The sequence below is a fragment of the Bos indicus x Bos taurus genome, chromosome 3, assembly GCF_003369695.1.
Source record: "Bos indicus x Bos taurus breed Angus x Brahman F1 hybrid chromosome 3, Bos_hybrid_MaternalHap_v2.0, whole genome shotgun sequence".
Classification (NCBI taxonomy): Eukaryota; Metazoa; Chordata; class Mammalia; order Artiodactyla; family Bovidae; genus Bos; species Bos indicus x Bos taurus.
The window spans coordinates 11503257-11517767 of record NC_040078.1 but is presented as its reverse complement, the minus strand read 5'-3'; the positions used below and the strand labels follow the sequence as shown (position 1 = coordinate 11517767).

At 35.4% G+C, this 14511-nt stretch overlaps 1 protein-coding gene across 1 annotated transcript; it reads left to right on the top strand.

Annotated features, from left to right (window-relative positions):
* Window positions 1-11476: 11476 nt before the first annotated feature.
* LOC113882780 (olfactory receptor 10K1-like) lies at window positions 11477-12418 on the top strand. Its single transcript, XM_027525912.1, has one exon. The coding sequence runs from the start codon at window positions 11477-11479 to the stop codon at window positions 12416-12418; it is 942 nt and encodes a 313-aa protein (XP_027381713.1).
* Window positions 12419-14511: the final 2093 nt, after the last annotated feature.

The following is a 14511-nucleotide window of genomic DNA, read 5'->3' as shown; positions in this document are numbered from 1 at the left end:
TCAAAGCTTTCATTTTTCCCGTAGTCATGTATGGATGTGAGGGTTGGACCATTAAGAAGGCTGAATGGCAAAGAATTGACTCTTTCAAACTGTGATGCTAGGGAAGACTTTTGAAAGTCTCTTAGATAGCAAGGAGATCAAACCAGTCAATCCTAAAGGAAATCCACCCTGAATATTCATTGGAAGAACTGATGCTAAAGCTGAAGGTCCAGTACTTTGGCCACCTGATTCAAAGAGCTGACTTATTGGAAAAGACCATGATGCTGGGGAAAAGTTGAGGACAAGAGAAGTGGGTAACAGAGGGTGAGATGATTGGATGGCATCACTGACTCAATGCACATGAATTTGTGCAAACTCAGGGAGATAGTGATGGACAGAGAAACCTGTTGTGCTACAGTTCATAAGATCACAAAGAGTCAGACATGACTTAGCGACTGAACAACAACAACAGCAGGACAGTAAAAAGAACAATGACCAAATAATACTGGTCAATATCACAAAAATAAACATGGACCATTGTAACAGAATGGAGAGTCCAGGAATAAGCATACACATCTAAGGTCAATTAATCTTTGATAAAGGAGGCAAGAATATACAATGGAAAGAAGACAGTCTCTTCAATAGGTGGTGCTGGGAAAACTGGATAATTACATTTAAAGAAATAAAATTAGAACATTATCTAATACCATATACAAAATAAACTCAAAATGGATTAAAGATTTAGCTACAAACTAAATACTGTAAGGCTCCTAGAGGAAAACATAAACAGAACACTCTTTGATATAAACTGTAGCAAAAATTTTTTTGGTTGACTTCCTTATAGTAATGAAAATAATAAAAAGAAAAATAAACAAATGGGACCTAATTAAGCTTAAAAGCTCCACAGAGCAAAGAACCATAAGCAAGTGAAAAGACAAACTACAAATTGTGAGAAAATATTTGCAAATGATGCAACTAACAAGGGCTTAATTTTTTAAAAATACAAACAGTTCACATAGCTCAATATCAAATACAAAACAAACAAACAAATAAAAAGCAACCCAATCAAAAAATAAACAGAACCTAAACAGACATTTCTCCAAAGGAGACCTGCAAATGGCCAATAGGCACATGAAAAAAAAATGCTGAACATTTCTATTTATTAGAGACATGCAAATTAAAACTACAATATCAACTCATAGCAGTCAGAGTGACCATCATCAAAAAGTCTACAAATAAAAAATGTAAGAGAGAGTGTGGAGAAAAGGGAACTCTCCTACACTGATGGTAATGTAAATAGGTACAGACATTATGGAGAACAGTATGGAGATTCCTTAAAGAAAAGAAAAAACAAAAACTAAATAAAGAGTTACCATCAGTTCAGTTCAGTTCAGTCGCTCAGTCATGTCCGACTCTTTGTGACCCCATGAATCACAGCACACCAGGCCTCCTTGTCCATCACCAACTCCCGGAGTTCACTGAGACTCACGTCCATCGAGTCAGTGATGCCATCCAGCCATCTCATCCTCTGTCGTCCCCTTCTCCTCCTGCCTTCAATATTTCCCAGCATCAGGGTCTTTTCCAAGGAGTCAACTCTTCAGATGAGGTGGCCAAAGTACTGCAGTTTCACTTCAGCATCATTCCCTCCAAAGAAATCCCAGGGCTGATCTCCTTCAGAATGGACTGGTTGGATCTCCTTGCAGTCCAAGGGACTCTCAAGAGTCTTCTCCAACACCACAGTTCAAAAGCATCAATTCTTCGGCACTCAGCTTTCTTCACAGTCCAACTCTCACATCCATACATGACCACAGGAAAAACCACAGCCTTGACTAGACGGACCTTTGTTGGCAAAGTAATGTCTCTGCTTTTGAATATGCTATCTAGGTTGGTCATAACTTTCCTTCCAAGGAGTAAGTGTCTTTTAATTTCATGGCTGCAGTCGCCATCTGCAGTGATTTTGGAGCCCAGAAAAATAAAGTCTGACACTGTTTCCACTGTTTCCCCATCTATTTCCCATGACGTGATGGGACCAGATTCCATGATCTTCGTTTTCTGAATGTTGAGCTTTAAGCCAACTTTTTCACTTTCCACTTTCACTTTCATCAAGAGGCCTTTTAGTTCCTCTTCACTTTCTGCCATAAGGGTGGTGTCATCTGCATATCTGAGGTTATTGAGATTTCTCCTGGCAATCTTGATTCCAGCTTGTGTTTCTTCCAGCCCAGCATTTCTCATGATGTACTCTGCATAGAAGTTAAATAAGCAGGGTGATAATATACAGCCTTGATGAACTCCTTTTCCTATTTGGAACCAGTCTGTTGTTCCATGTCCAGTTCTAACTGTTGCTTCCTGACCTGCATACAGATGTCTCAAGAGGCAGGATATGTCCTAGCAATCCCACTCCTGAGCATATATTTAGAAAAGACAAAAACTAATTCAAAAAGATGTATGCACCCCAAAGTTCATAGCAATATGAACTATTTACAATAGCCAAAACATGGAAGCAACCTAAATATCCATCAACAGATGAGTGCATATCAAAGATGTGGTATGCATATACACAATGGAATACTGTTGTTGTTTAGCTGCAAATTTGTATCTGACTCTTTGCCATCCCATGGACTATAGCCCACCAGGTTCCTCTGTCCATGGGATTTTATAGGCAAAACTGGCGTGGGTTGCCAGTTTCTTCTTCAGGAGATCTTCCTGACCCAGGGATTGAACTTACATCTCCTACTTGGTAGGTGGATTCTTTATTACTGAGCCACCTGGAAAGCCCTACAATGGAATACATCTTTGCCATAAAAAATAATGAAATAATGACATTTGGAGCGACATGGATGCACCTAGAGATTATCATACTAAGTAAAGTAAATCAGAGACAGAAAGACACTTATCATATGATATCACTCATGTGTGGAATCTAACTGAAAAAAATGATATAAATGAACTTATTTACAAAACAGACTCACAGATTTCAAAAACAAACTTATGGTTACCAAAGGGAAATGCAGGGGGTAGGTGGGGCAGTGGAGGAGCTTGGCATTAACATACATACACTGCTGAATATAAAACAGATAATCAATAAGGACCTACTGTATGGCACAGGGAGCTCTACTAAATATTCTGTAGTAAACTATATGGGAAAAGAATCTGAAAAAGAATAAATGTGTGTATTTGCTGTACATCTGAAACTAACACAACTTTGTAGATCAGCTATACTGCAATAAAAAAGAATATATTAAAAAAAAAGAAAGCAAAAGATAAGATAATTTTTAGTCATCAGAATTTATCAATGAGGATTCTAAAGGGCTTTCTTAAAATTGAAATAAAATGGTTGGCAACCAAAAACCTGGGTTCTACTTGAAGTAATGCAAAGTTCTGGAAATGGCAAACATTTCAGTAAATATAAAAGCTATTTTTTAATATAAAGTTTTTTAATGCCAGCCAAATATGTAAAGAATAAAATGAAATACAAAGTGGCAATATAATATGAGAGTTATAATGTTTAGAAATACAATATATGATAAAATAGCATACAACTCAAAAGGAGAAATGAATGTAGAGCATTGTAAAAGGAATCTTATATATGTAAAGTACACTGACTTTACATTATGTTTTGAAACTTGCTATGATAAACTACATATTTTAGGGGAAAAAAAAACAAAAATTAAACAAAGATATTGCTAAGGAAAAAATTTAAAAGATGAAACAGAATGCTAAAAACTTTCTGTTAACCAAATGAAAGTCAAGAAAAAAAGAACACATGGAACAAAGATCTAATAGAACAACTAGATATCAGAAAGCAGCATGATACATTTAAACTCAAAAATGAAATAAAATGTGTCAATTATCAATTATCTAAACACATCAATTAAAAAACAGAGATGAACAGATTTGATTTTAAAAAGTAAGGTTTCAATTATATGTTTTCTTCAAGAAAACCATTTGAAATATAAATGTTCATATAACTGCAGTAGTTCAGAGAAGAAGCATAAAAATTCTAATAATTAGAAAGCCAAGGGACTATTTTAACATCAGACAAACTGTATTTCAGCATTAAGAATACTACAGAAGTAAAGGCTGACCACTTTTTAGTGATGAAAAAGTGAGAACAATTCTAATGGTTAAAATGAATATACATACTTATAAGAAAGATTCAAATTCCAGGAAGGAAAAAGTGATGACAAAAAAAAGCAGACAATTCCAAAATTGCAGATAAAGATTTCAAATGCATTTTTTCTGTAATTGATTTAAAAAAGTAGAAAAGAAGTTAATAAAAGTTATATGGCCTAAACAATAACACCAAACATCATATAATTCATATTTATAAAACATCACATACAACAAAACATTATTTTTCTTTCAAAGCCTATTTGCATAGGCAGAACACTTCCTGGGCCATTAAACACATAATTTAAGTGATTTCTCAACTCAGAATAAATCAAGGATGTCTACTTTTGTACCTTCAGTTCAGTGTTTTACTGAGAGTACTAGCCAATGCAATACAGTAAGAAAAACAAATAAAAGGCAATCATGTTAGAAAATTAGTAAAACTATTCACCAAAAAATGTGGTTATTTAAATAGGAAATCCAAAGCAATCAAAGTAAAAAGCTAGTAAAATTTTTAGTTAAAAAAAAAAACCTGGTAAGTGAATTTAGTGAGGTTGTAATATATGCAAAGAATACAAGGTCATAAGCTGATACATGAAACAGAACTGTATTTCTTCACAATACCAGCAAAAAAGTGGAAACTTATATTTATTACAATAGCGATATATCAATAAAATGTCATCAAAATCATGAAATATGTAGGCATGGTAAATACTAAAAAAAAAGAAAAAAATTACTGAAGAAAACCAAAGGAGACAGAAATAAATGTAAAATTATAATATGACCGTAAATTGAGAAACTCAAAATTGTTAACAGGGCAGTTAACATCAATTAGATTTATTGTTAAACACAAGTACAATATAAACCCCAGCATGCTTTTCTCTAGAAATTGACAAGTTGATTCTAAAATTTATATGGCAATTCAAACCACATAGGATAACCAAAATAATTTAGAATACATAAAATATTTACTATATATAAGCACAATTTAGAAATAGATGTCTCAGATTTCAATGCATACTGTATCACAATGTTGACCAACTGGTACTGTCACAAAAGAGAATTGGCATAAATGACAGAGATCAAGAAGTACAAATTTCCAGTAACAAAAGAAATGAGTCATGGGATGAAATATACAGCATAGGGAATGTAGTTATTTATACTGTAATATTTTTGTATGATGACAGTAACTAGACATAATATAGTGACTTTTTTGTATTGTATAGAAATACCAACTGACTATGCTGTACATCTAGAACTAATGTAATGGTTCAATTTTACTTCAATTAAAGAGATATTTAGACACTGGAAGAAAATCATCAAAATGGTAATAATGGTTACCTCTGGGGTAGTAAGGAATATGAGTGATTGTTAATCTTCAATTTATGCTTTTATATTAAAAATGAAAAAGTATAGACACATAAGTAATGTAACAGAATGTACACAATGGAAATAGTACTATACATATGAGGTCAATACATTTTCAATGAAGTTGTGAAGGAATTTAAATGAGGACTGAAAAGTTATTTCAACGTACTATACAAGGAAATATTGAATATGCATAAAAATGTCAAAACATACGTTTCAAAATAAAGCATAGGAGATAGTCTGTGGCTTGAAGTAGACATATATTAGACAAGATAAAGCAAAATACTAGGAAAAATAATGATAATTTAGACTATATCAATATTAAAAACATCTACAAATCTGCAATTACATAAAGTTGATGATTGGACAACTCTGTGAATACATTAAAAACCACTGAACTGTACACTTCAAAAGTGTATATTTTATGGTATGAAAACTATATTTTATTAAAACTGTCAAAAAAAGGCATGATTTTATTTGCAAAGCAGAAACAGAGATGCAGAAGTAGAGAACAAGCATACGGATACCAAGGGGGGATAGGCGATGGGATGAATTGGGAGAATGGGATTGACGTATAATTCTCTTGATACCACATATAAAATAGATAACTAATGAGAACCTACTGTATAGCACATGGAACTCTAATCCATGCCCTGTGGTGACCTAAATGGGAAGGAAACCCCCAAAACAGGAAATATACGAGGGCTTCCCTGGTGGCTCAGATGGTAAAGAATCCACCGGCAATACAGGAGACCTGGCTTTGATCCCTGGGCTGGGACAATCCTCTGGAGAAGGGAATGGATACCCACTCCAGTATTTTTGCCTGGAGAATTACATGAACAGAAGAGTATGGCAGGTTACAGTCCATGGGGTCACAAAGAGTTGGACATAACTGAGCGACTAACGCACATATATGAATAGCTGATTCACTTTGCTGTACAGCAGAAACTGACATAGAAGTGTAAAGCTGTGTCTGATTAAAAAAAAAAAGGCATGATTAATAAAATAGAAAAATAAACCATATAGTAAGGAGTAAATATTTGCAAAATATATATCTAATAAAGGACTTGTATTGAGATCTCAATGTCTGAATACAAAGACAAAAAAGAAAAACAAAAAAAAATTAACACATAGTAAAACATTTGAATACATACTTCACAAAGCAAGATGTACAAATAGCCAAAAGCACATGAAAAATGATCAACATAATTAATATTCAAGAAAAACGCATGATAAAAGTGAAGTAAAAGATCACATTTAAGAAATTTAAAAGACTGACTACACTAAGAGTTGGCTGGAATGTGAAAACACTGATATAGGCATATATTGCTGATGGGAATTAATTATGATACCTCTCTGAAAATAAACAACTTTATTTATAGTTGTTTATAAACAACTGAAAAGCCTTTCTAGTCATGGGTACTCACCAAACATATATGAACATATATGTCTACATGAGGACACAGAAACTAATATTCACAGGTGTTTTCCTCCTATTAGCCTCAAACTGGAAATAATCTAAATGTCTTTCAACAGGTCAACAGGTGAATAAATTGTGATGATTAATAAATGGGATACTTTAACCAACAACCATGTTAATTAACAAAAAATGGAATACTCTTATTAAACAGCATGTCTCCAAAACGTGGTAGGTGAACAAAATGAGACAAAATTGAGTAATCTTCTTGTTTCCATTTATATTAAATTTTAGAAAAGAGCAAACTCTATCAACAGAAAGCAAGGTTACTATTTCTCTTGTGCCAGGACTCAGTGAAACGGACCACAAAAAATAGAAGGAAACTCTTTTGGGTTGAAGAAATGTTCTGTAACCTTGTGGTGGTTGTTGCTTGGATATATGCATTTGTCAAAACTCATTAAACTATAGATTTAAATTGGGAAACTTTATTTTATGATGTTATTAAGTTAAACTTACAGAAAGTTAATATAATTATTTTTTATCCATGCATATCATTTATTTTAAACTTTAAGCTTTATTTGTAAGATAGCATAATGCTCAATTAAATACAAAACTGCTTGTTAAAAATTTAGATTTTTGTGGATCATCCCAATACTCTTGACTAGAATTTTTATGAACAAGAATATGAAAAGATGAATTTGTAATTAAGCCCTCCTTTGATTCTTATAAACAATAAATTTTAGAATTGCTGGATAAATATGCTAATATTCTGATTTAAAATTCTATGAAAAATGTCCACTTGGTCTTCAGCATTATAGATCAGATTGCAGTGATTTTCTCTCTCTCTCTCTCTCTTTTTTTTTTTTTTTTTCAGAATCCATCACAGACAGACTGAACATCCAATTCTGATGTGGGCTAATTATGTTCATGGCTGCTGCTCCCCAGTTTCCTCACTAAGGGTATCTTTGAGAAACTGGCAACATTTTTTTTTTTTTTTTTTTTTTAGCATAAGTTTGACTTCTAATTAACCTTAAGGAAAAGTCTTCAGGGCAGTAGTAGTTCAGGCCTCAGGAGTCCAGTGATCATAGTGCATGCTTCTAATAATCATATCCCGTGTGGTTCTAAGAATTGTATGAACCAGAACTTCTCAAGATTGTGACTTTGGCTGGACAAACAGGTTCCTGCTAGATAGAGGAGATTACTTCTCTTGACATAGAGGAGAGTTTCTGTCTGAAGGCAGATTCACTCTCTTTTGCTGTTATTTTCTTGGGTTCTGGTCTCTGGCTTAAGAATCTCCTTTCCTAAGGGATTCCAGATACTGAATAGCTGCTTCTGTCTGAGTTGAAATGAGGACAGCATTGTAGGTACTTACTCAAGAGGGGGAATACTGATATAGTTAGTCTGGGGCTTTGTGGGGTATAGATCTTGGGGAGGGGTAGTGCTTATGACCTCCTCCACTGCAATTCAGGCAAGTGGCAGGGTTAAGAAGGAGAACCAGGGTCTGCTTTTAACTGAGGTACTAAGAGTGATTGAGCATGGTCTGTATAGTTTTCTAAATTTTTCTTGATGATTACTCTGGATCATTTTTGTTCTCACTAGATTTTCCTTCTTTCTTTCCCACTTCCTTCTTTGTTTCTTTCCTTCCTTTCTCTCCCTCTCTCTTTTCTCTCTCTTCCTCTTTCTTTCATTTCTTCCTCTCTCTTTTCCTTTCTTTTGTTTTTTAGTATGACTGACTTATGGATCAAATGAAATAACACTTATCAAATCTCAAGTTCTCTTTCTTCTGTCTATTCATGGATGTATGATTTTAGCTATAATTGAAAATTGAAACTTAAATTTCATTTTAGTAAGGCAAATTCAGGATGTTCATGTGTACTTAAGAATATAAAAATTCACTTCTTTGCTATCAGAGACTGTCTATAATTTCTCTCAGTTAATTGACTGATACTTTCCCTAAATATAAATATTTGAATATCTTAAAAGTATTGCATCTAAAAAATATATAGATTTTCTCTCTTTCGAGGTACACACTATCCTCAAATATAGAATCACTATTTAAATCTAAACTACATAAAATCCCTGTGGAGTATCTAAGGGCTTAGAAAAATAAAGGTGGGGAAGTGTCATCTCCAAGGATCATAACCTGAATTCCATCCATAGGCTCTAGAATATTATAAGGGGACTTGCAGAGTCATCTACCTGGAGGATCTTGGAATCTGTGAGTTGAAAAGTCTGGTAAGGGTCAGTACTCAACTGCTAGCCTAAGTAAAATCTCCTTCTGTGTAATATCATGCAAGGAGCCTCTGCTTAAGTATATTCTATGCACTCTAACTGTTTATTACAGTTATTGCCCTGTTCTCTTTAATTTTAAAATAAAGAGACTGAATATCCAAGAACTTTGCCCAAAGTCACACAAAGCTAGACTGGAAATATAGATCTCATTCCAAATTAAGAGATCTTTTACCTTAATCTTATAGCCAGCAGGTATTTGGCCTGATGATCTTTTTATTCTTATGCTTGTATATCTTTCTATCCCTAGTACTGATATAACACACTGTGGTGGTCTTTGATGTCTTCTTGAGGAGAGGGGCCTTCTTCTCAGATACACTGTGCCAGTGAGTCTCCATATACCATGAAAAGGCAAATATATCAATCACATAACTCATTTAGATTATGGGATTATACTAACAGTATATAAAAACCCACTTAACTGAAATCAGTTGCCTTCATGAATCTGAAGGACAAGTAGTCCAGATTCTTTTTTTTGGTTGGGGGGGGGCGCACGGATAGTGGGTCGATAACAGGCATTATTTCAGAATCAAGTCATTCTAACTTCTGGGGTCTACTTATGATTCATAACGGGGACTAGACATAGATTAGTTGAAAGGAGATCCAGAAAGATCTTGGGAAAGTGATATGACAAGGATAAACAATGATCACCATTGAGATTCCCTCAGTGTCTTGGAATAGATGGAAATTCATTTGTAAAGGTAGAAGCATTCTATAGGGAAACTGTCTCATTACTTTGTGTTTCTTGATACAGAAAGCATATAATTAGTATACACATATATATGTATATAATGGGGATAAACATAGTATACACATTCTTTATACTTATATATAACAGAAATTTTTTTTTGGTTACAGGATGAAAAAATTTCTATTATTTGTATTAAAGAGCTTTAAAACAAGTGTACGTGAGTATTCTAATACTAACTTCAAATGAATAATTATACCTACTAAGCTTAGGACCAGTTTCTAGTAATTAAGAATGAACAAAACTTATTACCTTCAAATTCTAGCAATACATACAATGAACTTCAGAAATTTCCAATTATTTAACTTGGGGTCTTTGCTATTGACTAGGAAAATGCAAAAAAAAAAAAAAAATGGTAGCAGATGCAAATAATTCTTCAATAAAAAGTGATATAAAATGATACAAATACACTGAAAAGTATATAAATAAGCACTAGACACAACCAATACATGCTAGGTGATTTTGCATCCAAAGAATAGCTTCTTACTTCTTAGGCTTGGTCAGTGGGAAACACACCTGGGAAAAACTTTCTGATATAAGACCTAAAAGTGACTTTACAAATAACCCTTTCTAGCAGTTTTTAAACTGTGTTTAGTAGCAGATCATTTAAAAGGAATCTTATTGACATACCAATATATAAAAGATATAACCTATGATTTATGTCAGGGGTTGAAATTTGGGAAACTGCTCAATTTTCCCATTCTCTCTCACACTCTGTAACAAGTTCTTGGCCATTTTTGCAACATTCTATTTTTCTGTGTTTCTTTGAGGCACCTATAATGGGCTTTCCAGGTGGCACTGGTGGTAAAGGAACCCGCCTGCCAGTGCAGGAGATATAAGAGATATGGGTTCGATCCCTGGGTTGAGAGGATTCCCTGGAGAAGGGCATGGCAACCCACTCAAGTATTCTTGCCTGAAGAATCCATGGACAGAGAAGCCTGGGGTCTACAGTCCATAGGGTCTCAAAGAGTTGGACATGACTGAAGTGAATTAGAACAATCATGCGCGTAATAGGAAAAGTGGAGTGTTGCAAAATGCCACAGTTAATGTCTGTCTATTTTTTAAACCAACTTAGTGACTCTCCTTTTCCTGAAAAAGAATATTTTCTTAAACTAATGTTATCTGTTCCATCCTTGGCTCATGCTGTCTGAACACTACTCATTCTTTATCCCATACTCTGATCAAGTTCAGATAGCTGAAGTTAACCATCCATATTTTTCACTTTTGGAGAGTTGGCTTCTTTGGGCTTGTAGTGAGCAAAAAACCAGCAATAATTTGTAATTAAGACACACAGAAAAAATATCAGGTAATTCCTATTCCTTCCTTTAAGAGATAACATGTTTATAGCCTTGGGAAAAGTCTGCTCATAGATTGTCAATTATTCTGTTCCATATTTAGCCCTAATTCTTATTTTGGCAGACTATTTTGGAGGGAATGAATGAGTTCCATCAAACATCTGGAGATGCCTGCCACCTGCAGACTTTGTGCTGAGTTCCCCATGCCTTTCTCCATCCCTGGATCCTGGCCTGTGGCTCTGGCTCTGGCTCTCCTGTATAGCAGTGACCATGGAGTGGGCCAATGAGACCTTAGTGACAGAGTTTGTCTTCCTCAGCTTCTCATCTCTGGGTGGGCTGCAGCGGCTGCTATTTGCTGTCTTCCTGCTTGTGTACTTGTTCATGCTGGGCACCAACGCCATAATTGTTTCTACCATTGTGCTGGACAGAGCCCTCCACACCCCCATGTACTTCTTCCTTGGTGTCCTCTCCTGCTCTGAGACTTGTTACACCTTTGTCATTGTACCCAAGATGCTGGTTGACCTGCTGGCCCATAAGAAGTCCATCTCCTTCCTGGGCTGTGCCATCCAGATGTTTTCCTTCCTCTTTCTAGGTTGCTCTCACTCGTTTCTGCTGGCAGCCATGGGTTATGATCGCTATGTAGCCATCTGTGACCCTCTGCGCTACACACTGCTTATGGGGCATGGAGTGTGCATGGGACTAGTGGCTGCTGCTTGTGCCTGTGGCTTTATTGTCGCACAGATCATCACATCCTTGGTATTTCACCTGCCCTTTCACTCCTCCAACCAACTACACCACTTCTTCTGTGACATCTTTCCTGTCCTCAAGCTGGCATCTCATTACTCTTACCTCAGTCAGTTGGTTGTATTTGTGCTTGGTGTGTTTGTCTTGATTATTCCCCTGTTACTTATCCTAGTCTCCTACATCCGAATCATCTCTGCTATTCTAAAAATCCCATCCTCTGTTGGAAGATACAAAACCTTCTCTACATGTGCCTCTCATCTCATTGTGATAACTGTTCATTATGGTTGTGCTTCTTTCATCTACTTAAGGCCCAAATCCAATTACTCTTCAAGTCAAGACACCCTAATATCTGTGTTTTATACCATCCTCACACCATTGTTCAACCCAATGATTTACAGCCTGAGAAATAAGGAATTCAAATCAGCTCTTCAAAGAACAATGACCCAAACTTCATGTCTTGTTAATTAAAGAGCCAAGTTTTCACTATTCAGTTAATTGTATGCCTTTTATGTGACAGGTAATATGTGCACTTTCACAGAGTTTCTCAACTGAGTGTAGAACACACTACCATAAGAATGTTTTGCATATTAGAAGAATGAAGCTCAGAGAAGTTAAGATGTTTTGACTTTCTACCATCAGTGATACTCTAAGAGGTCTGTGCAGATGAGGGAAAGAATCACTCAGTTAAAGAACAAATTTCATTATATTTCACTGCTATAAAGTTTGATTATTCAAAAACATATACATCAACAGAGGTGAGTAAAGATACATTCAAATTGTGAAATAGAATAAAGGAAACCTCACTTTAAAAAAATTGTTCTTTGACTTCACTATACATGTTGGAGGATTTTAATTCCCCAACTGGGATTGAACACAGGCCCTCGGCAGTGAGAGAGTGGAGTCCTAACCACTGGACTGCTAGGGAATTCTGAAGAAACCTCATTTTTAAATTGAAATATAGTTGATTTACAATGTTGTGTTAATTTAAAGTGTATACCAAATTGATTCATATATATGTATTTATATATGCACTGTGTTGTGCTTAGTCACTCAGTTGTGTCTGATTCTTTGGTGCCCCATGGAATGAAGCCCACCAGGCTCCTCTCTCCTTGGTGATTCTCCAGGCAAGAATACTACAGTGGGTTTCCATGCCCTCCTCCAGGAGGAAGATCCCCTGGAGAAGGGAATAGCTACCCACTCCAGTATGTTTTCCTGGAGAATCCCATGAACGAAGGAGTCTGGCAGGCTATAGTTTATGGGGTATCAAAATTCAGACACAACTGTGCATGACTAAGCAATTAAGCACAAACACACACACATTTTTTTATATTCTTTTCCTACATAGATTATTACAAAATATTGATAATTCTCTGTTCTATCCAGTAGGTCCTTTTTGGTTATTTATTTTATATACAGACCTGTGTAAATGTTAATTCCAACATCCTAATATCCATCCCCTTTCTTTTTTGGTAACCTTAAGTTTGTTTTCTGTATCTGAGTCTGTTTCTGTTCTGAAAGTAAGTTCATTTGGGTCATTTTTTTTTTTTTAATTTTAGATTCCAGATACAAGTATCTCATATGATATTTGTCTTTGTCTGACTTACTTCACTTACAATAATCTCTAGGTCCATCCATTTTTCTGAAAATAGCATTGTTTCATTCTTTTTTTATAATTAAGTAGTACTACATTATATATTTTATTTATACCACATATTATATACACATTTATTAAATGGATATTTATGCTGCTTCCAAGTCTTAGCTATTATAAATAGCGCTGCTATGAACATTGGGATGGATGTATCTTTTTATATTTTGGTTTTCTTTGGATGTATACCCAGAGGTAGAATTGTAGGATCATTTTGTAACTCTAGTTTTTTAAGAAACCTCCATACTGTTCTCCATAGTAGATGTACCAATTCACATTCCCATAAACAGTGTAGGAGGAAATCTCAACTAAAATGGAGCTGGAGGCCTGAAGTGAGAGTCCTCATACATTGCATGCTTATCAATTACAGACCCCTATAGAAAAGCATTAACTACAGACCCCATCAGCAAGAGTTCTCCTTGTCCAGCAATAAATCCAGCAAATGGGTAGTCCTGCACCTTTCTAAAACTCTCTTTTTTTTTCAGTGTCAGTCAGTTCAGTCACTCAGTCATGTCCGACTCTTTGCAACCCAATGGACTGCAGCACACCAGACTTCCCTGTCCATCACCAACTGCTGGATCTTGCTCAAACTCATGTTCATCGAGTTGGTGATGCCATCTCATCCTCTGTGGTCCCCTTCTCCTCCCACCTTCAATCTTTCCCAGCATCAGGGTCTTTTCTAATGAATCAGTTCTTCTCATCAGGTGGCAAAACTATTGGAGTTTCAGCTTCAACATCAGTCCTTCTAGTGAATACTTAGGACTAGTTTTATTTAGGATTGACTGGCTGGATCTCCTTAAAGTCCAAGGGACTCCCAAGAGTCTTCTTCAACATCACAGTTCAAAAGCATCAATTCTTCGGCGCTCAGTTTTCTTTATGGTCCAACTCTCACATCCGTACAAGACTACTGGAA

Bases quoted from the DNA above. Each gene is read 5' to 3' on its own strand.
- LOC113882780 (XM_027525912.1), top strand. From the start codon at position 11,477: ATGGAGTGGGCCAATGAGACCTTAGTGACAGAGTTTGTCTTCCTCAGC.